Source organism: Bombus vosnesenskii, unplaced genomic scaffold (genome assembly GCF_011952255.1).
Source record: "Bombus vosnesenskii isolate JDL3184/JDL3185 unplaced genomic scaffold, Bvos_JDL3184-5_v1.1 scf7180000013379, whole genome shotgun sequence".
Classification (NCBI taxonomy): Eukaryota; Metazoa; Arthropoda; class Insecta; order Hymenoptera; family Apidae; genus Bombus; species Bombus vosnesenskii.
In genome coordinates, this window is record NW_022883009.1 from 1,664,229 (window position 1) to 1,689,808 (window position 25,580).

General features: G+C 33.6%; 2 protein-coding genes across 5 annotated transcripts in view; both read left to right on the forward strand.

The window, feature by feature from the left end:
• Nucleotides 1–4,561: 4,561 nt before the first annotated feature.
• LOC117237505 (probable kinetochore protein NDC80) lies at nucleotides 4,562–5,411 on the forward strand. Its single transcript, XM_033501530.1, has 2 exons — nucleotides 4,562–5,072; nucleotides 5,389–5,411. The coding sequence occupies exons 1-2, from the start codon at nucleotides 4,562–4,564 to the stop codon at nucleotides 5,409–5,411; spliced, it is 534 nt and encodes a 177-aa protein (XP_033357421.1).
• A 6,487-nt stretch (nucleotides 5,412–11,898) lies between these two features.
• The window catches only part of LOC117237522 (ubiquitin carboxyl-terminal hydrolase 16), a 41,722-nt gene continuing 28,040 nt past the window's right edge, over nucleotides 11,899–25,580 (forward strand). For 2 of the 4 annotated variants that reach the window (XM_033501565.1, XM_033501567.1), the window contains exons 1-7: nucleotides 11,899–12,058; nucleotides 12,311–12,415; nucleotides 14,956–15,089; nucleotides 15,163–15,353; nucleotides 17,273–17,429; nucleotides 17,621–17,788; nucleotides 25,256–25,477. In XM_033501565.1, the coding sequence (XP_033357456.1) occupies nucleotides 12,328–12,415; nucleotides 14,956–15,089; nucleotides 15,163–15,353; nucleotides 17,273–17,429; nucleotides 17,621–17,788; nucleotides 25,256–25,477 (960 nt within the window). In that variant the 5' untranslated portion in view covers nucleotides 11,899–12,058; nucleotides 12,311–12,327. Of the gene's footprint in view, nucleotides 12,155–12,310; nucleotides 12,416–14,955; nucleotides 15,090–15,162; nucleotides 15,354–17,272; nucleotides 17,430–17,620; nucleotides 17,789–25,255; nucleotides 25,478–25,580 lie in introns of those variants that run through there. The other 2 variants (XM_033501566.1, XM_033501568.1) reach the window with 2 other exon arrangements.

The following is a 25,580-nucleotide window of genomic DNA, read 5'->3' on the forward strand; positions in this document are numbered from 1 at the left end:
GGTGTAAACCATACCCACCAAAAACGTCTCCTCTATCCGCTTCTTTAACTATACAAGCACCAACCCTGGAACCGCCTCACGGCATTACTTCAGGGTTGGTCTTGTGTTAGTACCGCAATCTCCTTCTAGCGCCTTCTTCTTCTTTCCTCTATCTTTTCTTGCGCCAGCCGTGACTTCATTATTATATTACACAAGGCCTGGAACTCAGTCCGGTTGTCCCCTTTTTGCACCACTAGCCCGATTAAGTCGTCAATTGTCAATGATTTGCCGAGGTGATTCTCCAACTCGGTCTTTTCCCTTATCCACCTGGGGCAGTGGAACAGCGCATGTTCGGCGTCGTCATCATCACCATCGCAGTCCCAGCAGCGGGCGTGTACTTCCTTCCTGCATCATCCTTCGGCACAAGTAGTCTCGTCTTACCGCATATAGTTCCGTTTCTCCGTCGCTTATCTGCACACATATAGTGTGTTGTGTAGAGCCCGGCGACTTCGAGTGGCGTTACGTGTTCCGATTTTAACCCCACAGCTGCCATTGGTGGATCGTTTTTCGATCCCCGACAGGCGATCGCAACTCCTGTACCGAGTCCAGGTATCTTGCCGTTGATGCTGTATGGCTCTTGCATCAGCAAGATTTCGTCGCCATCAGCTTTCATCTGCGTCCTGATCTCATAGGGGACAGTCTTGGATCGCTGCATGTTATGTTGCAGGATCCGTATTCCCCTTTTCCTCCCATGTCCTAGTCTATTCGCGTTTGTGCTTCTACTCATAATCAGCTCTTGCTAAAATTGCTTCCAGGGCCTTTTTATACATAGGGCAGTTTCCATCGGAGGCGGCGTGGTCGCCTTTCTTGCCAGCTTTTCTGCAGTTTACGCAGCTGGCGTTTTCTCCTTACTAGTGCACTCTTTCGTGCTGTGCCCACTTTCCGCGCAGTGCGAGCAGATATCGTAGTCGACGCGGCAGTATTTTGCTACGTGTCCATAGCCTTGGCATTTATAGCAGCGGCTGACGGCAATAAAATCGCGGACCTTGCATGCGTTCCACGATATATAGACCTTCCCCTTTAATAACTTTTCTCTTACCTGGGGGGGGGGGGTGCTTCTATCACCCAGTTGGTCTCCTCGGAGTCCTTGCGGCCCGTCCTGAAGCAGAATTTGATCGCCGCCATGTTCTCCTCCTTGAGTCTGTCCTCATTCTGTTTCCTGATACAGGCTCTTATCTCCTTTTCAGGAATTTCTCTGGGGACGTCGAACAAGATCATCCGGGGCTGCCTCCTCTGCGGTGTGCTGGTCTTTAGGCCTGCCTCCTTCAGCTTCGCGTTCTCTGTGAATGCTTTTAAGCCTTCCGGTTTCGTCGTTTCGACTGCAAGTCCATTTCCACCGATTTTCCTTATGGCGGTGACTTATATTCCCTTCTTTCGGGGGTTCACGAGTGTAAACACCGCTTCCCGAGCTTCCTCGCTCGTCTTTATTGTGTCGTCTATTTGTTCCGGGCGGATAATTACCACGTTTTTCGGTGGCTTGACGGTTATCTGCTCGACTTTGCTACTGGTCATTTTGACCTTATCTGCATACGAGGGCTGTTTTGGCTCGGCCCTCGCGGTTTTCTTGACCGCTGTTTCAAGTCGCTTGCTGACTTGCAGCGACTTGTTCACCACAGATAGTATTTCTGTATTCTTGCTCTGGGCCGTCCCTGTGATTTGTTCTAGCCTCCCAGTCAGGTAGCTATTGTGGAGCAAGAGCTCCTCCACAATTCCCCTCATATCTCTGAAATGCCTCATGATTGTCGCGGTCTGGTCCTTATTTATCTTCTTGTTCGGGTCGAGACAGAAGGCAAGATCTTTTGTTCGACCTCGCTTGCCTTTTCTTTTATGTCCGATATCGGCCTTGGTGTTTCGGGTGCTGGCCGAGATTCCTGCTTGGCCTCTTTTCCTTCCTCCTCGGCCTTTTTCATTTTCTTTATTTCTGGGCTCTGTTTTTCGGGTGTTGTACCTTCCGTTTTTTGCGACCTTAGGGATCGCAGGACCACTCGCGCCATCGTGGTTGGCGGTGTCTGTCCCCGTGATGCCATTCTCCTGTTCGGTTTCAGACTGTTTTAGATGCAGATGCTGAGTCCCAGCGGCGTATCGCTTTACGCGTGCAGACGCTAAGACCCAGCGTCGTATGGTTTTGAGCGCACAGACGTTAAGTCCGACGGCGTAATGGCGGCACTGAGCTTGCACTTACACTTGCTCTTCTGTGTGTTCAGCGGCGTATCGCTTTGCGAACGTGGGCACTGAGTCCGCGGCGTGTTGCTTTGCGGACGCTGATACTAAGTCCCGCAGCGAGCTGCTTTACGAACGCCAGCACTGAGTCCTCCGGCGTATCGCTTTACGAATGCGGACGCTAGTCCCGCGACGTGTTGCTTTACGAACGTTGGCGCTCAGTTCCCAACTCCAGTTTATAATCCAGTTATCAGTTTATAATAATATGTGCATATATTCCCTTGAAATTCGTTTACGTATGTTACGTCGGGCGACACTCTACCTAGACCAGGCCACACACCGCGGGCCAGACGGAAACCAGATGTCCGCTCATCCTTGCTGCGTACCCTCAATAGTCTTAAGGTCCCATCGTAAATCTAAGGAATTTACTAGCTAAGGTCCTTCAGACCCAACAAACTAATAAAATCTAACAACAACAACAATCTAAATCGCTTCTTTTAAGAATATTGTCTACTACGGCTTGACACAGGATAGTTAGTTTTCTCACGTATGAGGCCTCCCACTAACCACTTTCTATCGAGGGCGGCTAAGGCCCTTCCTAGTCCACCAACCTTCGTTTAACCAATTAACAACGAAGTCTATTTCCCTCATTCTCTTAGCCAAAATCGCCACCAACAATTCCGATGGTCCCGTGTGCTAGACACACCCATCCTTAGCTTTCCTCCGCCACAGCATCGGCTTCGAACACGACTGATTTTCCATCCTTCGTACAGTCAACAACCTTTGACCGGGTATACACCCGTAGATCAGTCACTCACTCATCTTGTACATACGCACCAGCGTACTATCCTTACGCTTTAAAATGTCTCGATTGCATGAAGTTACATTTCGAGGGAGTCAAATAAAATTTCGCGTGCAATCGCACTGTAATATATATCATACATATGGGCCGGATTCAATGAGATAGTACAGACAGTTTTTTGCGAATAACTCGGAAAGTAGGACTGTGCAGAGGTTACATATATAAGACAAATACGTTCAGAGTCATGGTCCCGACAGTATATTCAAAAAGCATAAAAGTCGGTGATGAGAGCAAACTTCTAAATAATTATAAGTTTTATTCAGTAATGAAAGTAAGATGGATAAAAATCGTGGATCACAAATTAATCATGACGTGAAATATTGTCTGCAGTTAATTTGTTCCTCTTTTTTTATCGTTTTTATAAATAAACACGCATACAGAACAGTTACAACATCAACAGAAACATTATTTGCAATCTGTCAGCTACTATATTAAAATGAAATTTAGGTTTTATTATAACAAAAACGTTACCGCGAGGAAAATAAATTTCATGTCAAATATATATATAAAAAAAAAATCATTGATCATCATTGAGCATCTTTTCATTGATCCATTATCATTTAAAAGGAAAGATTTTCTTTTTTCCCCTAAAAAATAATATAATAAACAATTAATTTCTCTTTCTGAGGCAACTAAATTTAATTATTGCGCGATTTTATTATTCTTATACTTGTCTATTTCAAATAAAAAAGTATGAAAATTTTCCGTAGAACTGTGCAATGAAATAGACTCTTGTAGCGTAGAACCACAGCGAGTATATCTCATTTGTTATGAAACGAAATAAGTTCTTGCATATGCTAGCGTGGAGCACCTTTAGCATTTGGTCGCGTGGTGCAGTATGTACCGTGGAACAACTAGAACAATGGGCGTTTTTCTCTCTGTTAATACCACAGACATGAATTTTTTAGAAACATTTTCACAGACGGGGGATTGAAAAGAGTCTAAATGTTTTTTGTCAATAAAACAAAGTCGATTAAAGTGAAAATAAATGTGAATGATAAATATGCCTATTGTAAAATATATATAAAGTAGAAAAATTAGTAAATAACTTCAAATTCCTTCATTGAGCATGGGTTGTAAGCTGAATTTTGTAATTTTGATTAGCGGGAGGCTGAGAATTTCATCTATAAAAAGTAGTTTACGGATATAAATAAATTAAATTAATAGTTCTTTATAATTTGCCTATGAAGTTACAGTTTTTATCTTTCTCTATCATGTTAACAATATAATTTAAGATTTTTGAGAATGTTAAAAAATGAGAGCCACAAAAAATTTCCGTTTCTTTAGAATAACTCTGTTATGTCGCGTGAGATGGTCCGCGCGACGTCCTTCATTGCCTGGCAACCTACGGTCCACATACCGTCATTCCGACCCTCAATAAACCTAAGGACCCACCATAAACTTCAACTTTTTAACTTAATTGTTTTAACACATGTTTTTTTTCTAACATTGGATAAATACAGCTTGTCAGAAAAGGAGACACCAGCCAGGGAGAGAGAAATGGAGGTAATGATAGAAAAAATAGAGAAAATGGAAAGAGGATTCGGGGCAATGATAAAGGAAATAAAAGGGATATTCGAAAAGCAAGTGGAGGAGATGAAGAAGGAAATGAAAGAGGAAAGGGCAAGTAGTGAGACAGAGAGAGCCAGAGGGAGAGAAGGGTGGGAAAGGGAAAAGAAGGAACTATTGGGCAGAATTAGAAGAATCGAGGAGGAGAAGGACAGAGCAGAAGGAGAGAAAAGAAGAAGGAACATAGTAATCAAAGGAGTAGACTGGAACGAAGGAAGCAATGAAGGGACAGTAAAGGAGTTCATAAGAGAAAAAATGAAAATAGGGGCAGAAATAGAAAGAACACATAGGATAAGAGTGGGGGACAAAAACACAATAATAGTGGCGATGATGAAATTAATGGAGGAAAAAATAAGGGTAATGAAGGAGAAAAGCAAATTGGAAAAGAGAATATACATAGATAACGATCTGACAAGAAAAGAAAGGGAGGTACAGCAACAAATAAAAAGAATAGCCAGTTTTCTTTTTTCTTATTATTCATTTATTTATTTATTTACATTTTACAATTTGTCCAGTAGGACATTTGGTAAAATATTATAGCTTAGTGATATAGCAATATAGCATGTGGATGGCTACCCCCAGTGGGATACCATCTTCGAATTTCATTGATTTATTTCTTTAGTGTGGTGAGTGTTCGTATGTTAGGTTATGTCCTTTGTGAGATCTGTTGGGTGCTTCCTTTTTAGTCTGTAGCGGCACGCGAGCAGGATAAATTCAAATCTTATTGTTGTTTTGTTTCGGAGTATCATGACCGTTAGGTCACAGGTATTGCAAGGTGTAATAAACTCCGAGCAAAACAATGTCGCCGTTACTTTCAACCGTCAAACGCAGTCGAGTTCAAACTTTCCGACTGTCCCTCGACCAGTATAAATAAACAAGCGAAATGACGAGCGAGAGAGTTCAGCGATCGCAGAGTAAGCATATCGACGCATCAAAGTGTATACGAAGTTTCTCGACACGCGCGTATTTATTCCGATAAATTATTATACCAGGGCTTGCGCTTTGTATCAAATACTTTGTACTTTAATAAAGTGCTCACGACTTATCATCGGCGTTGACTTTTTGGGCCATTACGGGTTACTCGTCGACCCGCGAAACAGGCGACTCCTGGACAAGACTACCCAGCTGTTTACGAGGGGATCCGCAGCTGAGACCGACGTAGGATCCATTAGGACCATCGACAAGGAATCCCCGTACCATCGCTTATTAGCAGAATTCCCGGCGTTGACCCGACCACCCGTCTTCAGGCGAAGTACGACTAAGCATGGAGTGCAGCATCATATCTTTTGGTTATATGGCTCATTGCTGCTGTTCCCCATAGTGCTATTCCGTACGTCCAGATTGGTTTTATGACCATTTTATATATTTTTAGTTTGTTCTCTATGCTTAGTTTGGATTTTCGACTTGTTAGCCAGTACATTTGTCTCCTTGCCATCTGTATTTTGTCTATTGTTGCTTTAATATGCTGTTTCCATGTGAGTCGTGAATCTAAGTGGAGTCCTAGGTATTTGACTTGCCTTGTTTGTGTTATGCGTGTGCCGTTTAGTACAATGTTTGGTGGTTTCTGTTTTCGCAGTGTGAATGTAATGTGTTTGCATTTTTCGGGGTTTGCTTTGATTTGTTTTGCTTGAAGCCACTTTTCTATTTTTGTGATATGTTCTTGTAGTAATGTGACTGCTGTTACAGGGTTAGTGTGGCTGACTAGTACCGCTGTGTCGCGCGCGAATGTCAGTATTTTGCTATTGGTAGTTGTTGGTATGTTGGCCGTGTATAATGCGTATAAAATTGGTCCTAGGACGCTTCCTTGCGGAACTCCTGCCTTGATTTCTTTAGCTTCCGAGTGTGTGTTTTTGATTTTTACTATGAAGCTTCTGCTGCTTAGGTATGATTTGATTAGTTGATATATCTGCCCCGGGAACTGTTTCCTGATTGATTGTAGTACGCTTTCACGGCAGTATTGTTTTGTTTCCAGCGCCTGTAAGATTTCATTGACGAGTCTGTGCGTTTGTTCTATTGTGGAGTGTTTGTTTCTGAATCCGAATTGGTGATCCGGTATTAACTGGTTCTTCTCTATTATTGGTTTTATCCGGTCATAGATTATTTTCTCTAGTATCTTGGAGAACACCGGTAGTAGTGAGATTGGTCGGTAGGATTTGGTTTCGTGTGGGTCCTTGCCTGGGTTGGGTATCATTATGATTTGTGCCAGTTTCCAAGCTTTTGGAAAGTATTGTATTCTTAATATCGCGTTTACTATTATTGTGATTTGTCTTATCGCTTTTGGCGGAAGGTTTTTCAAGATTTTGCCGTTAATTAGGTCGATTCCTGGTGCTTTATTGTTTTTTGTTTTCTCGATTATGTTTCTGATTTCTTGTGTTGTTGCTTTGGGTATGGTATAGTGATTGTCAGTTGGTGTACTAGTAGTTAGCGCGTCCTCGTCCGTATGACTATTGTGGTTACTGTTGTTGATGTTGTGTGGGGTGAATGTGTTGCATAGGTGGTTGGAAAATTCTTCAGCTTGCTCTTCGTTGCTTCTTGCCCATGTGTTGTCTGTTCTTCTGATTGCTAGTACCATTTTTGTTGTCTTCTTTATTCTTTTTGTGGCTTTCCATAGGGAGTAGTTGTAGTTCTCGTGAGCAGATAGTGACTCGATGAACTTTGTGAACTCGTTGTTGTTGTGCTCTTCTATTTTGTTTTTTGTTTCTTTTGTGAGTTTGTTTAGGTGTTTTTTGTTTTCTTTTGTTCTGTATTTTTGCCATTTTGCTTTCGCTTTTCTTTTTTCTCTAATTTTTTCGAGGATGTCTAGTGGAACTGTTTTTGTTTGTCTGTTGGTTGTTGCAGGTATAGTGGTTGCCCTTGCTGCTTCTTGGATAGTTTCTGTGAGTGTTTGTTACTGCTTGATCGATGTGTTCAGGTGTTTTCAGTAGGATGTTGCAGCTGATTCTTTTCTCTCTATTATTTCTTTGAATGTTTGCCATTTGGTGGTTTTATTGCATAGCTTCTCTGTGCTGCTGTAAAATATTGGTTTGTTTCTGTATGTAATTATTATGGGCGTATGGTCGGAGCTAAGCTCGAGGCTGGGTGCTATGTTTAGTTTATTTGCGTTTAGTCCCTTTGTAACTGCAAAGTCTAGCAGGTCAGTTATTTTGCTCAGGTCTGTCGGCCAGTATCTCGGTCTTCCTGTGGATAATATATTGAGGTTATAATTTCTGATGTATTTTTCCAAGCTTCTGCCTCGAGGTATGGTGATTCTTGATCCCCATAGTGTGTGCTTTGAGTTATAGTCTCCCGCTGCAATATACTTGTCACCTAAGTGTCGGAAGTAGTCTTCCCACATTTGCGTTGTGATTTTGTGTCGCGGCGGTACGTATACTGCTGACAACTGCGGTTGGTTGCTGTTAGTCTGTACGGTAACGGTGGTTGCTTGTTTACTGTTCTTACTGTTCCTTACTGTTCTGGCTGTGTAGGTGATGTTTAATGTCGTTTTTTATTACTACTGCCGTCCCTCCGTGTGCTTTCCCTGAGGGATGCTTGGTGTCGTATATGGTGTAGTGTGGTATTTTTATGTAGCTTTTTATTGTGAGGTGTGTTTCTGAGACGAGTAGTATGTCGACTTTATTGCTGTACAGGAATGTTTTAGTTTCTAGGGCCCTTTGTTGTAGGCCGTTAGAGTTCCAGGCTGCTATTTTAAGCGCGTCTATTTTTATTTTTTGCTCATCATGTTAGTAAGTAATTGTAGCATGACTGTTATTTGCTGTGTTTGCTGTCTGAGGAGTTCGTTTTGTTCGCTTATCATTTTTGTGAGTATTTCGGTGTTTTTTATGGAATGTTTTATTAACTCTTTGATTTCTGTAGTGTCGTTGTTGTGGTTGTTCTGTTCTTGATTGTCTAAGGGTGACGACCGGTTGACTACTTGCGCGTAGCTTCGGCTTCTAACGGTGTTGGTGTTAGTGTGGTTATTGTTCATTACATGCTGTGTGTTTGGTGTTGACATAGATTCTGTGTTGTCCTGTTGCGTATGGAAATTGTTATGTGTCCTGTTTGCTTTGTAGTTGTTTTCTGACTACGCAACCTTTGTAGCTGGCTGGGTGATTTCCACCGCAATTGTGACATTTTACGTCGTTTATTTTACCCGTGTGTGGGCAGTTCACTGTTAGGTGCTTCCTGCGCATTTGACACACGCCGGGTTTCTGTTGCAGTAGTTTTTTGTGTGTCCATATTGTTGACACCGCATGCATTAAGATTTTTTTAATTTCAAATATTTATTTGTTGTTACTTTTTGGTTCAAGCTCTGTTACAAATAACTGTAGTGTTTGCTTAGTATCAAATCTGGTTATATTGTTGATCGTTCTTACCTGGTGTCCGATCTTGGCCAATTCCTCGCATATTTTGTTTGTATCTGTTTTAGGGTGTATACCTCTGATTACTGCTTTGTAGCTTTTGTCAGATTTGGGTTGGTAAGTATGATACCCAGCGTTTTTTCCCTTTAGCGCTTTTGTCACTTTCCTATAGGTTTCTGGAGTATTAGTTTGTACTTTTACCTGATCCAGTTTGAGCTGTTTAATGGTGTAATTTTTTTTCCTGCCGTGCTGTTTAGCAGTTCAATGAAGGGGTCTATTATTTTAGCGTCTATGTAGATTGGTGGTAGCTTGGGGGTGTGTGTTCTTGGTTTTTCTGTAGGGTCTGAGTCTATCTCTTCTGTCAGTGAGCTGAAGGAGTTTTGTGTAGGAATTTCTTGTAGCCATTGTTGTCTTTCTGTTTCTGTAGTCCTCCTATCATTTGTGTTTGTATTTATTTTTCTTTTTTTGCTGGGAGTTACAGTCTTCCTTGTTGGTATTGCTCTTTTTGTCATCTTTTTGTATTATTTCCATCTCTATTTCGTTTGTATTTGAGCAATCCTGTACTTCACTTGTTGGTTTATTTGGACTCTGTTGGTCTACTGCCCTGTTTATAGCGTATGTTTCTCCTTTGTTTAGTATTCTTATTGTTGGTATCTTTTGAGTGTTTACCATCCTCGATTGGTTCTGTTGCTCGTCCCTTCTTTCACTCTTGTCGCACTTACGGAGGCATCAGTTTTCACGTCCGCATAGCTCGACTGCTCGGGCAGAACTGTGAAGCGGATAGTTGTCTAACGAAAAAGCTGGGTTTTCCCATAAACAATGTCGCCCATGAGCCACATTGGTAGGAGGCAACTTCCTCCTATCTTCATTTCTAACGTTGGTCATAACCAATGGGCATCGCAGATCGTTACCCTTACTCTCCTAACGAAAAATGTGAGCAACAAATCCGCCTTCTTCATACAACAAAGACGCCCACTCCGAGCTTTCCTCAGTAATCACACAAGAACGAACTTCACTTGTTCTTATAACTACAGAGCAGTCACTTCAATTTCTACTTATTCTACACCATTTCTACACTTATTCTACTACATTACTACATTCAACTGTAAGGGCCTTGCTCTACTACGACAAAACATTCAGTGTATCTCTATCGGATCTTCATCCGTCAAATAATCGTCTATGACATTTATATCACACGTAACGGTGTAAGTCTTCATTGTAATAAGTTGTTGGAAATATAAAATTTATAACCTGTTAATCGCAGTATTATACCACATCAATCACTCCTGTTATCCCAAAAGAAATAAGGGAATCAATCTGTTCGTGGTGTCGATTATTATAATCGTAACGGGAATTTACGACTCCCGTTGACGCGCTTCTTCGCGATCACGTCTCCCCGCGATTGGTCAAAAGTACAAACTCATTTCGCAAGTTACAATCTCGTCGGAAGTCATTTTTTGCTTTATCCGAACGCGTTCCTATATAAGATTCAAGAATCAAATAAAGAAAAAAAAGAATCTTATATTAAAATAAGAGAAGCTGACAGATCTGCGAAGAAATTAAAATTTTTTACTCAACAAAAATTATTAACACATTTGTTAAATAAACTGTTTTGTTTTTGATAAATATGTGAAAATATATCATTCATAAACTACGTTATATTATTTAATTTAAAATAATATCTTATCTAAAATTTATATTAATTGATATTTTTCGTTTAATGGATATGTCATTGTCATTAAAGATTTTCTTGTACATAATTTTTTCGAATTTCAACATTAAACATTTTTATTGCATGATACTTTGCAAATCCCATTACTTACGTGAGATATGATTAGTGGACAAAGCACCGTGCCCATTATATGGAAAGGTACGCAATTGGCTGGCAAATGGGTTAAGCAAAAGCACACCTTACCTACCTTCTTTCGTTGCCTCCTTCCCTTTATTACTTTATCAGTTTGTCATGTTAGTTTAACACGTTTAAGCCGGCGCGCTTTTTCATTCGCGTCTTCTCCAATAACATTTGCATTTTATTCCAGTTTTCGTTAAATTATATTCTTATAAGTTAAGATTGGAAACATAAATAATGTGAATCATGATGAATCGTGTTCTACCGATCACGCCGCCTGATGCCTAAACAAAAGATGTGACCCAATGGTGACCCACTCTGCAGTGGGTTAGATAGAAGTGCAGATTGCCGGATCACGCCGATTTGAATATGTTAAATTGTACATTGTTGTAATATTTAGCCTATAAGAATAGCACTGGAAATATAAATTTATAAGATTATAAAATACGTCGCGATATGTAGAATATAAATTGTAAATTAAACTATAACGTAGTGCTATATAACATATTTATTCATAATTGGCATTTTCTTATTTTTTAATTATCTCATTCTCATATAAAAATTTGAGCGCTTCCTTTTTTGAGATCATCAGATCTTTTCAGATACTGCAGATCATTTTCACTGCTTTGAAGTACATTGTGCATTGGGTTTTTTTTAGGAACATGAGTTGATCACTCGCTTATATCACATGTTCTTTTTCTGTAAGTAATAACATGTTATAGATATCAGTAGATATCAATAAGTGGATGACCCTATGTAAAGCCAAGTACACAGTATATCGTAACTTTAAGTTTTCAATCCTGTCCATATTATAGTTTTGATAGTTTGCAATTGTGTGATTGGATATTTCGAAAGTACAATAGTGGTACTAGTGGCGGTGTTAGTGATACAGTATATGATCCTATAAACAGCTTTTTTCGGTCGCTAGGGAAAACCGCCTGAAAATTGAGTCGTGTCTAGTCGTAAAAAATCAACATGGTAGGTCAATAAAATCTGCATTTTTACGAGACAGACAGATATGAATAGAGTATCTCTGCCTCTGTCTGAGACGTTTATAACATGTTACGCATGCGTAGAACGAGAACCTTCTTGCCTTCCATGTTGACTTTTCACAATTAATCATGACTCAATTTTCGGACGGTTTTCCCTAGGCCTCAATATACGAGTGTCGAGACCTGTTTATATGGTCGTAGTAGAGTACACGCACAGTATATGGATTGTGCAAGCATAGTGATTGTTACGGTAATATTTTGTTTTACTGCTTGTATTTAGTTTGTTTTGAATAATTAGCATAACATTTCGTGAACTTAAACAAATTATTCCACGATTTAATATAAGATACAATAACGCATAACGTTTATATGTTAGGAATTGTTTGGGTTATCGTATACATTTTCTAGAATAACTAGTCTAACCAAATTCCCACATGCTTTTTTGTTTACTAAATTGCTGAGTGGCAAAAATTAAAAGTTCTAACAATTATATTCGTTTCAGTTTGAAAATACATCGAGATGAGTAAAAAACGTAATCGACAACCAGATGCAAATGGAGAGTTATATGAATGTTCAACTGATTCGTGTAACGAATCTAATAATACAGGTTAGAATTCATTTTTTAAGAAACTTTTGTTGCAAAACCCTTATTTGTTTTTATAATAAGGAAATATTCATTTTCAAAAAGTTAGATTATATTAACTTGTTTTGTTAATAGAATTAAGTCTTAAAGAATTAATTAGCAAATATTTAGTTATTTGGTATAGTATATTTAGTATAATTAAAGTATAATTAAATTATGTAGTTATTTGGCATAATGTCTACATAATAATACATATCGAAAAATGTATAATTTAAACATTGATAAATTATGTAGTAGTTTTGTATAATGATTGTGCAATATCCATTCTTGTGGTATCTATATTTGTACTTATTAATTATATATTAATTATATAATTATATTCATCCTTATATTGTTCTTACTAATTAAATTATTCATTTATTATGTATTTGAATAAATTGTGATAATATTAGGTTATTGCACAAACTCTGTCTACTTCTTTGTTTTTAGAAACTATGTTTCAATGTTAAAATAAATATAACACTGATACATAGTAGATCAAATAAATTTGGTATATCTTGTTCGAATTTTTATTCAAATTTATTTGAGTATTTTTGATAGTGACATATTGAAAATCAATATAATAAAAATAAAGAAGAATTTGTGACTTTTATTAACACCAGAGTAAGATATAAGTGATAACTGAACAAAAGTTAAATGAAGAAAACCTTTGCGTACATACATGAACTTAAATTAAATGAAAAGTTTACTTTTCTTTATGCTAGTCAATGATCCACATGTTCGATTTTGAATACGCCTCTCCCTTTCTTTTTTACATAGAAGTAACTGATTTTGCTATCGTTACAGGTTTACCATTATTATATTTTTTTATTAACATTTGTTTTGATTGTTCTTTGCTGCTGTATTATGATTTCTGATGTATTTGCCTAATTCATCCCACAAATGTCCAATTGGGCTGAAATCAGATGATTAAAGGATATAAATTTGATTAAATATATTACAGGACAATTCCTTTTTAACTTTCTTCGTAATTTATATAAAGTTGCTATCTTGGTGGAAGATAGATGATCTATCAAGGTTTAATTTTTGTGCTCTGCCATCCAGATAATGTTTCAAAATGTAAAAAAGATATTGCATTTAATAAGTTGATGATTATACTATTTCAACCTCACTCATATTACCAGCGCTGTGGTTTATGATTAAATAAAGATATTTTTTCTATTTGATTATTTACTTATATTTAATAATTTGTCCATATGAACTTTTGTAAAATCTATTCATTTCGTTTTATTTAATTTATTAATAGAAGAGTTTCTTCACTTCTATATTCATTTATTATAATCTGCTTTTCAAATGATACTACAAATAATTTGAGATACAACTTTGTTACTATATTTAGTTTCAATCATATTAATTAATTTTAGTTTTTGATTCAATTTTATAATCAGTTTTAAAATTGTTTGTCTATAGAGAGGTTTCAATTGATGTGTGCTGTTCACTATGTTTTCAATCTTTGAAAGGTTTAGTTTTATCTTAATATATATCTATATTGATATATATTTATATTAACATATTAGCAACATCTTGAAGTATCTTCATTTCTGTTCTGTATTCCATTAGTAGTTCATGTAGAGGGATCGAAGTTTACATTTTTAGAATTAATTTTATACTTAGTTAATTTCAGATCTATTTCCTTTGTTTAGGAAAATGATATTGACTTAATATTGTTTAGTGTAGTAGCATTGTTACATTGTTCTTATATATTGTCTTATGTGCTCATAAGTATGTATAGAAAGCTTTTTGATCCCGATTCTACTCTTTCATATTAAAAATACATTTTTGACTCAAGTATTAATTAAAAGTTTTTTATGTCATTCATAAGTAAGCATACACCAGTGCAAATCATCTGAACAAGTGTTTATAACTCTTATTGGTTGTATGTCATATTTGATGTGATCTGGCAACTTTATTATATTAGTCATATCGCTAAGTGGAAGCCGACATAATAGGTGACTTGAGCACAAAATTTATCAAATAAAACTCTGATCTAGTGGTATGTACAAAATATTGACATCTGATAAGGCTCAACTATCATTTTTAAATAATATAACTTCAAAATTTATAAACCACAAAAATATTTATTTGACCCACTTATATGGTAATACAAATTGTGCTTAAAATGAAATATTTTCATTAATCTCTTTTATAGGCTAAATTTTATTTATTTTATAAGTTTTATAGAGATAATTAGATATTTAGAAAGAGTCTATAAGCATTTGAAATATCTAATAGTATAGTCCCTATAATCCAACATCTACATACATAGATGAGGAACTATCATAGATAATAGTGGAAAATACATAATTTGAAATAAATATATAAGATGTTTTCAAAAATTGAATTTGTAGAAAATAAGCAGTAACAGACAGGAGCTATGCAGGAACCTATTAATAAACTTAATAATCATATATAATAATGACATAATAAGTTAAACTCTTATGTGTAGTATATTTAGTTAATAGTTCTACAAAAATATTAATTAATATATACATTAATGTTCATAGATAATAAATGTCCACATATACCAAAGGCAGTAAATTTTAATAAAATTAAGAAATGTGTCAATAAAGTAGGAATTAGTATGGAATGTTCAATATGTAAAAAGTGCAAAAATGATTCATCAAAACTCAATGAAAAGGTATAAATTCAAAAACTTAAAACCTTTTTTCTTTTTAATATTATTTCTAAAGTGAATATATATAAAACTTCAGGAATGTGTAACAAATTCAGCTGTATTGATTTGCTTACAATGTGGATATCAAGGTTGTGGAAGAGAAGAATGTGGTCATGCTTTGGAACATTATAAGAAGCCACATAGTGATTGTCATGTTATGGTAGTTGAGAGTCTTTATTGGAGTGTTTGGTGTTTTCAATGTGAAACAAAGATTAATATTGGCTGTAGGTATGTATGAAAATAAATGTACAACTTTATATATGTACATAAAACAAAACGCACAAGAAATCCAAAAAATTGAATATACTATATATATTACTTCGTTTAACTGGAATAACTATACTGGAATATCTCACGAGGGATCGAAATCATCAGAAAATCAATATAATATAAGACAAAAACATACAAGTATCAGAGTCAAGTTAATTTTTTTTAATGGAACTCTGTATTTTTTTATTCATAACATAGTGGAATATCATAAATTAGATCCGAAGGCGTTAGATCAACGCAAATCGATAGCTGGCGCGATTGCATCGAATAACGACATCGAACATCGCTGATTAGATTATGCGCTATAGGTAAAGATCGCACTCTTTATTTTCCCTTATGTATCTCATTGTTAGATTTATACCTCAGCACTATAAATAAAACATATAAACTAAAAATGTTAAAAACATGTGGTTTTTATTTCAGAATGTACTAAACGGAAGAAAATAATTTTTTATTAATCAAATATCATTAAATAATTGAATGTAATAATAATATACAGAGAAATTTCTAACGAAGGCAAGGAAAATGATTCTCTAACGATTACGAGATAAAAATGATAGAATATTTGACTCAATTCGTGAATCTGAGATAATCAAATATGGAAACTCTGGAACTGTTAAAATTCTGAAAACTGTAGAACTATTAGTTAATATGAGCCCTGACTACTGATAATTGATTAAGAAAATCATTTTCTTTTTTCTAGTACATTTTTTTAAAAAGCGATCTTTTTTAATTTTTTTTAACTTATATATTTTATTTTTACTTTTTAGTCTTAAAAATTTCAGTTTTCTATCTTTTTGAAGAGTGAGTGAAGTTTCACTTACAAAATTTTACCCAGGCAGACAAAAAAGTAAACTAAATAAAAACCATTAACAGAGATCGAACTTCTTATTTCTTCTTATACATATTAGATTTATATTTTTAGCTTCTAGCAGTCAGTTGCTCTTAGTAAGCCAAAAGTCGAAAGAGCTCTTATGTTAAAGGCGGCTAAGAAACCGACGTTATAAATGGTTAAAGGAATGTTTAAACTGTCCATTCGACTTTCTGACTCACTGAAGGACTTTTGAACTGACTCCTAGTTATAAACTAAAGGTATAAATTTAAAGCGGATGAGAAGAAATAAGAAGTTCCATTTTTATTTATAGTATATATAACCTGATGAGGGTTACTCAATGCAGTTACGTCAGCTATAGAGTTGAGTTGATCTGACGTCTTTGGATTTAATTTTTGACATTTCACTGCATAGATAGATATCAGGCAGTTGTATTCAACAAACGTTACTATATTGCAGTAAACAAATACAGAGTTTCATTTAAAAAAATTACCTTGACTTTGATATATCCCCATTACTATATTTACAGAAAAATTATCTATACCACCTAATGTTCTACCAAATTACTAAACAACATTTACAATAATATTTTTTTGACCTATATGTATTAATATATATATATATATATATATATATATATATATATATATATATATATGTATATATATATGTTTATTGCATAAATATATATATATATATATAACCTTTATATAACATATATATACTAATTAAGAAATTAAATATGTATTCTAATAGTTTCTAGTATTCAATTAGAATCATAAAGTTTAGAGAAATGCTTTGAAAGAAAAGGTATTATATTACAAGTAGTTTTTAAATATTTCTTGACCATATAACCATAATAAACTTAATAATGAAATTAGATTATGAAATAAATTTAAAGAAATTTTGTTTGCAACGTCTATGGTATAGGTAATTAAGTAATAAAAACATTTGTTATAATTTCAAAATTGCGCTGTAATATACCTTTTTCAACTTTTTAGATTTAAACCTACTAGTTAGCTAAGTAATAATTTTTAATTTTTAGAAAAAAGCTTCAAGAAACAGTGGAGTTTATAAAAAGATCTAGTACAGTAAAAAATTCATTACAAACTAAGACATCAATAACACAATATCAAAATGAAGCCGTAGATATAAGTAAAGTAGATAAAGAAAAAGGTTTATACAATTTGCCTAAAGTAGGGGTATGTATTTTGGTAATTTCGGTTATTATTTTAATGAATTTCAATAAATTAAAACAGTCATTTGCAATGTAATTTGTTGACAAACATAAAGAAATTATGTAAGAATAATATTTAGATATGTACTTGATAAAAGTAGATGCAACTCATAATATGTGTATGTGATTAAAATATCCAATTCTATATTATTTTAGGGTTTAATGAATTTGGGAAACACCTGCTTTTTTAATGCAGTTCTGCAATGTCTAGCACAAACACCTTTCTTAGTCAAAGTTCTTGATGATTTACGTCTTCCTGGACAAAAATTCATTTTACCAGGAGGCAAACATAAGTTTGCCAATAACTCAGAAGAAGTTGATCTAGTAAGTTGTTTTTAAATGTATACCATCAATATACACTAAATAACACATAACGAGACATAAAAATGAAAATTGAATTGTTTTTTAATGAATTTTTTAATCAAAGTTAACATATAAACGTGATTGTATCATATACAATATTTCTTTTTTAATTTTTTTGAAAAATAGAATTACTCTAAACAAGTCATGTACAAAATAAGTTAAATTCCATTCTTTTAATGTGTTGAAATAAATCTGAGCTATATCGAATAATATTTGTAGAAATAATATTTGCATACACTTTATGTATTTAAATTAATAGTATCTAATACCTTTGCAGTAAATGCATCTTTCTTTAATTTATAATTAGTTGCTACCAGCATAAAAAATTAGTTTCCTGAGCAGTAATCATTTGCAACTCTATGTTTATTCTATATTATCCTATATAGTTATTTATATTATTCCATATAATTATTGTATTTATATTAACATTATATAGGATGTCCCATTTAAATCGATCCTTATGAATATCTCCGAAACTATTCATGATTAGACTGCGGATTTCCATGCATTTGTAGGAAATTTGAAAGTTTAAAATTGCATACAACGCGTATAATATGAAGAAATGTATAGAATACCCAAAGTATAGTGTTTGTTATGATGCTTGGTACGTAAAACAATCTTCTATTGAAATTTCTCCACCCAATTCTCTATTTTTTGAATTATATTCTGGAAAATATGAATTTGCATAAAAATTCGCACTCTATTCATGATAGTGGAAAATACTTCGAACAAAAGTTAAACTGTTTCGAGGAGAGTACTATTTGATATTAATGATTTTTTGTAGATAGAAATGTATAGAACATATGGAGGACAATCTTATTTTTTTAGTGGAACCATATATATTTTTTTTAAATGCATTATTTCTATCTTGGTATTTTATACACAAAAGTATTATTAGCACTAATTTGTCGCTCTTTCTTGTATCAATTAAAAGTTTAATTTTTTCTTCTTCTTCTAATAACAAAAATCGTCCTACAGTCGCGTAGTCAAATACGCACATGTCCATATAAACTTATAAACCAATGCGATAAATTGTTGTTAGTCTATTTGAAGTATACTATTTAGATTATTTAGATATTAAAAAAATTATAAAACCAATATATGTATAGCTAAGGCCAAGAAAATATATTAAAAAATGTGTATTTGCTTAAGGCAAACAGTACGGGTCTAGAGTAATCTAGACCTAGACTTTAATCTAATCTAGACTTTAGTAATGAATACTGGATTTTTGGATGAATATCGTAACATTTTCTTGCCGAAAGTATGTGACGAATGTAGAGGTTTCGCTGAACGAAAGTTAAAATATTTACTAAACTAATGGTTTCTCGACATAAATAAGTTTGCAGAAAATAGCTAAGGTGAAACAATTAATGTATTAAAAAATACATGGTTTCATTAATGAGTTTCATTAAAGTTGAAAGTTATGAAGATGACCTTCATATGTCCTCTATGTGTCCAGCTACAAAAACCTAATGTCATCACATTATGTTCCCCTCAAAACAACTTACTTCTTGTTTGAAATATTTTTCAGTATCATGATGAGTTTCGGAAATATTCGCAGGGATCGATTTAAATCCTGATTAATCTACATACTCTGTATACTAAGTAACAAAATTAAAGGATCAATAAATTTTGAAAAGAGATCTTTAATTTTAAGCTGTTATCAATTATACAAAAATAGCTGCGGAGTAAATGGTCTAAGTTTCATTTCATCTACTTGCATCGCGTTAGCAAGAGAAATCCGGTGACTCGAAAATTCAGAAAAATTTGAAAGTTTATAGAAATTACGCTAATAATGAAACCATTCTTAGTTCCAGCAAGCAAACATTTAATAAAGATGAAACCATTCTTCAAAACAAATACAAGTTTTTGTGTAGTTTTGAATATTTACAAAACTGCACGTGATATAAAAAGCAGCTAAATTAAAAGTTTTATAATCTTTTGATACTTAATTTTTTATAGTTATAGGCTAGATTCTAGTTGCACATTGCACAGTTAACAAATCGACTGATCAACCAATACGACACGAAACAGACACATTTTAACACTAGGTTTACGGGACGCGTCATTTCGACGCATTTCGAATTTCGTGAGGTAAATTACACGAGACGTTTATATTTTTCTTCTACCATTTATACTGACTCTTATCCATTTAACGAGACAAATATATATCGAAAATCATTTTCTTCAAGGTTTTCTAGTTTTTAAGTTTTCTATGTGGTATACCTATCTCTACGGATACGCGTCATTTTGACCCAATCGAAATGTCCGTAAAACCTAGTGTTAAATGGGAGCCTTCGCAGTTTCGCAGTTTCGAGGGTCGCACAGTTTCAGCTTTGTAGCGGCAAATCCAATACTAATGCAACAGTGAAAATTCTTTATTTTTAATATTCTGTTCATAAAAGTTTCATTAACATATTGGTGTGGTTTTCCTGATTAAAATGAGACCAAACACGATATTGTTATAAAATTGGGTAATGTAATTTACTATAAAATTTTATAACAATATGAAGTTTGATCTCACTTTAATTAGAAAAATCTCAATTCAATGTATTAATGAAATTTTTATTAAGAAAAAATATAAAATAAAAATGTTGCCTCTGGATTAGTGTTGTTTCACCGATACGAAGGTGAAAGTGGCCTTTTGGAGGGCCCTAACTCTAGTTAATATTTGATACGATCGCCAGGCAGCACTTCCATTACTGCGCAAGTAATGATTTTAATGAAATATGTTTTAAATGAAAGTTGGATGGTTTAGAGGGGGACATAATTTGACGCGATTAGCTTTTATAGAAGGATGTGTGGGGGATATATAAACCAATTTTTTTTAAAAATGAAACTATGAACATAAAAAGTCGGCACCCTGAAAGTTTAACAGCTGTGCTGAATAATATATTGTCCATTGAATAATATATATATAATTTTTTAATCTTTTGATTAGTTTTTATTATTTTGTGTAGCCTTTTTAAATTAAATTACGTATATATAGTTTCTATATATATGTAATATAGTATATATAGTTATATATAGTTATTAAGTATCTAAATCTTGTCGAATTAATTGTTAATTTTTGTTGTAAAATGTTATTTCATTGAATATTCATAAACTTCAAACAATTCTACAAAATATAGATAAATTGGAATTTGGATTTTCGGTATTATAGTAAAACTTTTCTTATTGTCAGTTTTATACGTATAAATGAAGTCCTTCAGTATGTATGGTTACAAAAATTGTAAAAATTCGAGTAGATCGTAATCTCCTGTGATCTTACGTAATTATAATACGCTATGTTTCTTTCGTTTTCCTTCGAGTAATCAAAATTAATATCCGGCATATAGCAGCTCTATGAGTGAGAAGCAAGCGACCGGCAGTACAGACGGTTTCAGACTATCATTTACCATTTTCATTCAGGAATGTTTGGAAAAGTTGTTTTCACTTTTAAAAATTCTCTTCACTAGCATAAACGTTGGAAAGGGCTCTCTTTTTATAGAATTGAATGTCATTGATCATGTTGTCTTTTTTAAATATAAGAAATTTGTAAGATTAAAGAAAAACACAATTTTCGTACTAATAAAAGAGGCCATTTTTTAACGAACCATTTTCTGACGATCATTTCGATATAAAAGGGAACATTATTTACATTCGGATGTTATGGTGTACGAGATATTAATTTTTATCACATACTTATACAGAGTGTCCACGGTAACTCCGGACAGTTCTTTACATATTTTCTAATGTATTGCAGCTACAAAAAGTTTTTCATATGAAGATTATATGGCATAAGACAGATACATTTTTTAATGAAGGCGAATATTTTTTACGTAGTTATTTTTCGAGCGAAGATGATCAAGTTCGTTTTTCTACGTGGAACATATTTTTCAGATCATTTGATTGTGTTTCTTAAAAAGAATTCACTAACTCTCCATATATACGACTAACTTTAATTAGTTCTTGAGATATTGAGTTTACAAATTTACTGATTTTTGCGGAAAGAACTTCACAGAAGTAGGAAGCACAGACTGGTGATATTTGCGCGGTGACATGTGCTAAGCATTGCTTCTTGAAACAGATACGAATAAACAAATATGTATATACAGTAATATAATTTATATTATATTATTATATAATATAAATTATTATTAATATTAATATTTATTATTATTAATATTAATATTATTAATATTATTATATAATATAAATTATATTACTGTATATACATATTTGTTTATTAATAAAGTAAGTAATATAATTTTCCTGCCTATTTTTTAATCTCTTAATGAGGCATCATAAGCTAGAAATCTGAAGAGTTAATTTTTGACGTGATTCAATTGGTATTGGATACCGTGCTTGGGATCTAGTTGCTTCTACTGTGTGTAGCGTCGGTTAGGATTGAGATTCCGAAAATCAACCGGTGGGGCGCTGTTCTTAATCATTTTTAAGAAATGTTAGGAAGAGCGATGGCTCTATGATACGGCCAAACGTCGCGTATTTTCAGTTCGGTTAAATCTTCATTCAGCAATTTCATTAGCATTAAAAAAATATATTTATAATAATATAAAAGAAATACATTTAAAATAATAATAATATTGTCCTTTGACACTATTTGACGTAGAATGCTTCAAAGAATGAATGTATGTAAAAAATATATGTAATTTCATCTAGAAAAACGAAGTTGACCTTTATGCGTTCTTTACACATCCTCCTATAAAAACGCTGATCACGTTAAGTTATGCCCTACCCTATATACGATTGGTTCGCACGTATCTCATTATCATAAACAACACGATAACAATGTCGTGTTTGGTTTCACTTCAATCATTCATTAACAAAAAATAAAAAATAAAAAAGTTTCATTATTGCAATAGTGTTCTCTGACTGATACGAAAATGAAGCGGACCCCACTGTGGGGTGGCCACGCTGTACGACCCTCTCAAATGTTTATTTCCGCATGACACGGCGCTGGTGAACGGGTTTATTGTCTTTCTTCACCGCTCCGCCATCAATCCTTTTCTATTTCGCGACGTGCTGCTGACGTACACACATGCATATGTATATATATATGGACACCGTCGCATAGTTATGTGATTTTAACTGTTCGGTTGGTTGGTTTGTCGGCTGTATAATGCGTAGCTAGAACCTAGAACTTTTTTCCACTTGCGGCTAGTCGCGCGCGATGCCAAATACAGGTCAGCTTAATTTTTTTTAGTGAAACCATACATTTTTTAACATATTAATCAATTCATTAAATCATTCGTCATAAAAAGTTAGTAACCTAGTTATGTCGAGACATTGTTAGTACTAAACAAAAATTTTTTTTGGAAAAACTAAAGGATATAAATAAGATAATTAACTTTGGAGTTTCTGTCGAATGTTAACAACCAAACATATGTGTAGTATCACGGTAGAAAATCTCTCATCATTATAATATTAATTATTTATGTTAAAGGTATTATAAATTATAATATTATATATTATTATTATATAATAATGCATAGCAATGTAAGGTAATACTATTATATATTAAAACGCCTTGAAAAGACGTAAAATAACATTCAGTCACATGTAGTTGTTCTGGATGTGGGTATGACATATATGTATTTCATATACTTTGTAGTCGCGTGCAATTGATCTTGACTTCGCACAATTTCGCGTCCGCGACATCGCATCCTTAGGCGTGGCAGCGCGTATAGGAATTGTACCATATTCAACAATGGATTTTGTATGACTGAGAGTCGCGCGCGACTAATCACAAGTGGAAAAGGGGATTATAGTTTTGACATTTTCTATGCTCTATACTGTGTAAAGAATTTTTGAGAAAAGCTTTTCTTCCTTAATTTTTTGTAGTTTTAATTTTTGATGACACTCAAATAGATAGTTTATTATATGTATATACTTGTATTATATACTATTATAAGTATATGCTATATGACAGAGACACTGAAATTTCGACTATGAATTCATTAAGACTGCTAATTTGCAAGCGTTATAAGTGTAGTTATGGTTATACTTTTATGATAGTAGAATAAAATATATGTACATATTTCGCACGGTTGTGCTTACTGTGGTGGTTACGTAAGTTACAATAATGATACTCTTTTTAAAACAGAAATATCTTTCGCATAACGCACAATGTATAATTGCGATTTTACTATACACTCCATGTACGTAGCGGAATAGTTCTTGCTTCTTTAAAAGAATGAAAGTCTATCGGATTATCAAAATTCATATAAATAGATGAGTACACAGTAGTACATATGTTTATACAAAACTATTTAGGAGACGAAAATATACACACAAGTAGAATTTTATTATATTATTACACGCATGAAGATTTCTATCATACTTGTGCAGTGTGACAGTTTCAGAAAAACTTCGTACTTTCGTTGGTACCACCTGAGCTATTTTTTTTGCAGAGCTCCAAATTTTTCTAAATTTTTGAACTATCAAACTTCCGTTATAAGTTTATTTCCTTCAAACATGCTTGTTAACATAAATCTGATTAAAGCCTCCTCTTTACAATGTCTTCCTGGAAGTAGTTGGTATATTATTTTTTGTCACCATTTTTTTATCGGTGTAATTTAAGTCAAATTTATCAATGATTGCACTATCAATTATACACATGTTTTGAGAAAAAATCTAGTCTCGAAAACCTATTTTCCCGCATCGCTTTTGTAAGTAAAAATTTTAGGAATTGTAGGTGTCAGGCCACCGTTAGTAGTTTTTATAAATATGTACATATGATCGTAACAAAAATTAATGTAAATTAGTATACACAGTACAGTCAAATGTTTGTATGTATTCTCGATGAATCTTCAACATCTATTTATTCCAAAATGAAGCTTATGAAAAAATGTCACTAAATTTTCAACTTATTTTTTTATGTAAATTCATTCCCTTTAATATTACACCAGCAATTGAGATGATCTGAGAAATTTTTAAAGACATAATTATATCTTAGATTAGACAATGTATGCATGTAAATTATAGAATAATTATTAAAAATATAAGAGCTCCAGATAAACAGATTTGAAAACAGATTTAATTGTAGTCATAAAATTATAAGTATAATTATAAGAAAAGCACATAATGTTTTTGCAAGTACTGAAACATTCCTTTCTTTAATGAGTAAGTGTTTCGTCATTTGTTATATTTCTATAAAGTACTAATATCGCAGATTATGTTCCATTTAAAATTAAGTAAGATTTTCTCGATATGTTTTTTATATCGTTAAGAGCAAGCAGCTTATTCAAATGGTTCTATGTATAATTTTGTAATAATTGTCAATTGGATTAAGTCCTTTTTATATTACAAGATGTGCATTATAATATTTATACATTTAGTGATATTATATGCTTATAGTAATATTATGCCATAAATAACTTGCCATTACATAAATTATTTAAATATTATTAACAAAATATTTTTTAGCCACCAATAGAGGGTATTTTAGAAGGTTGGGGCAGTTTTACCTCAATTTTATGCAAAACACTTACAGAAATGCAAAATACTGATGAACGTCAATCTTATCGTCCATCAGAGTTGTTAAACTCGTTTAAAAAGAAAACAACGCAATGTATGGATGGAGGGCAACATGATTCGCATGAACTTCTCAGACATCTTCTAGAAATAGTACGAAATGAAGATCTCAGGGTGAGTATATATTTATTTTATTTCATTTTATATATAGTAATGTTTACAGCAGTGAATTATGTTAAGAACGGAATAAGAGAAAAAGAATTAAAAGTATTAAAAT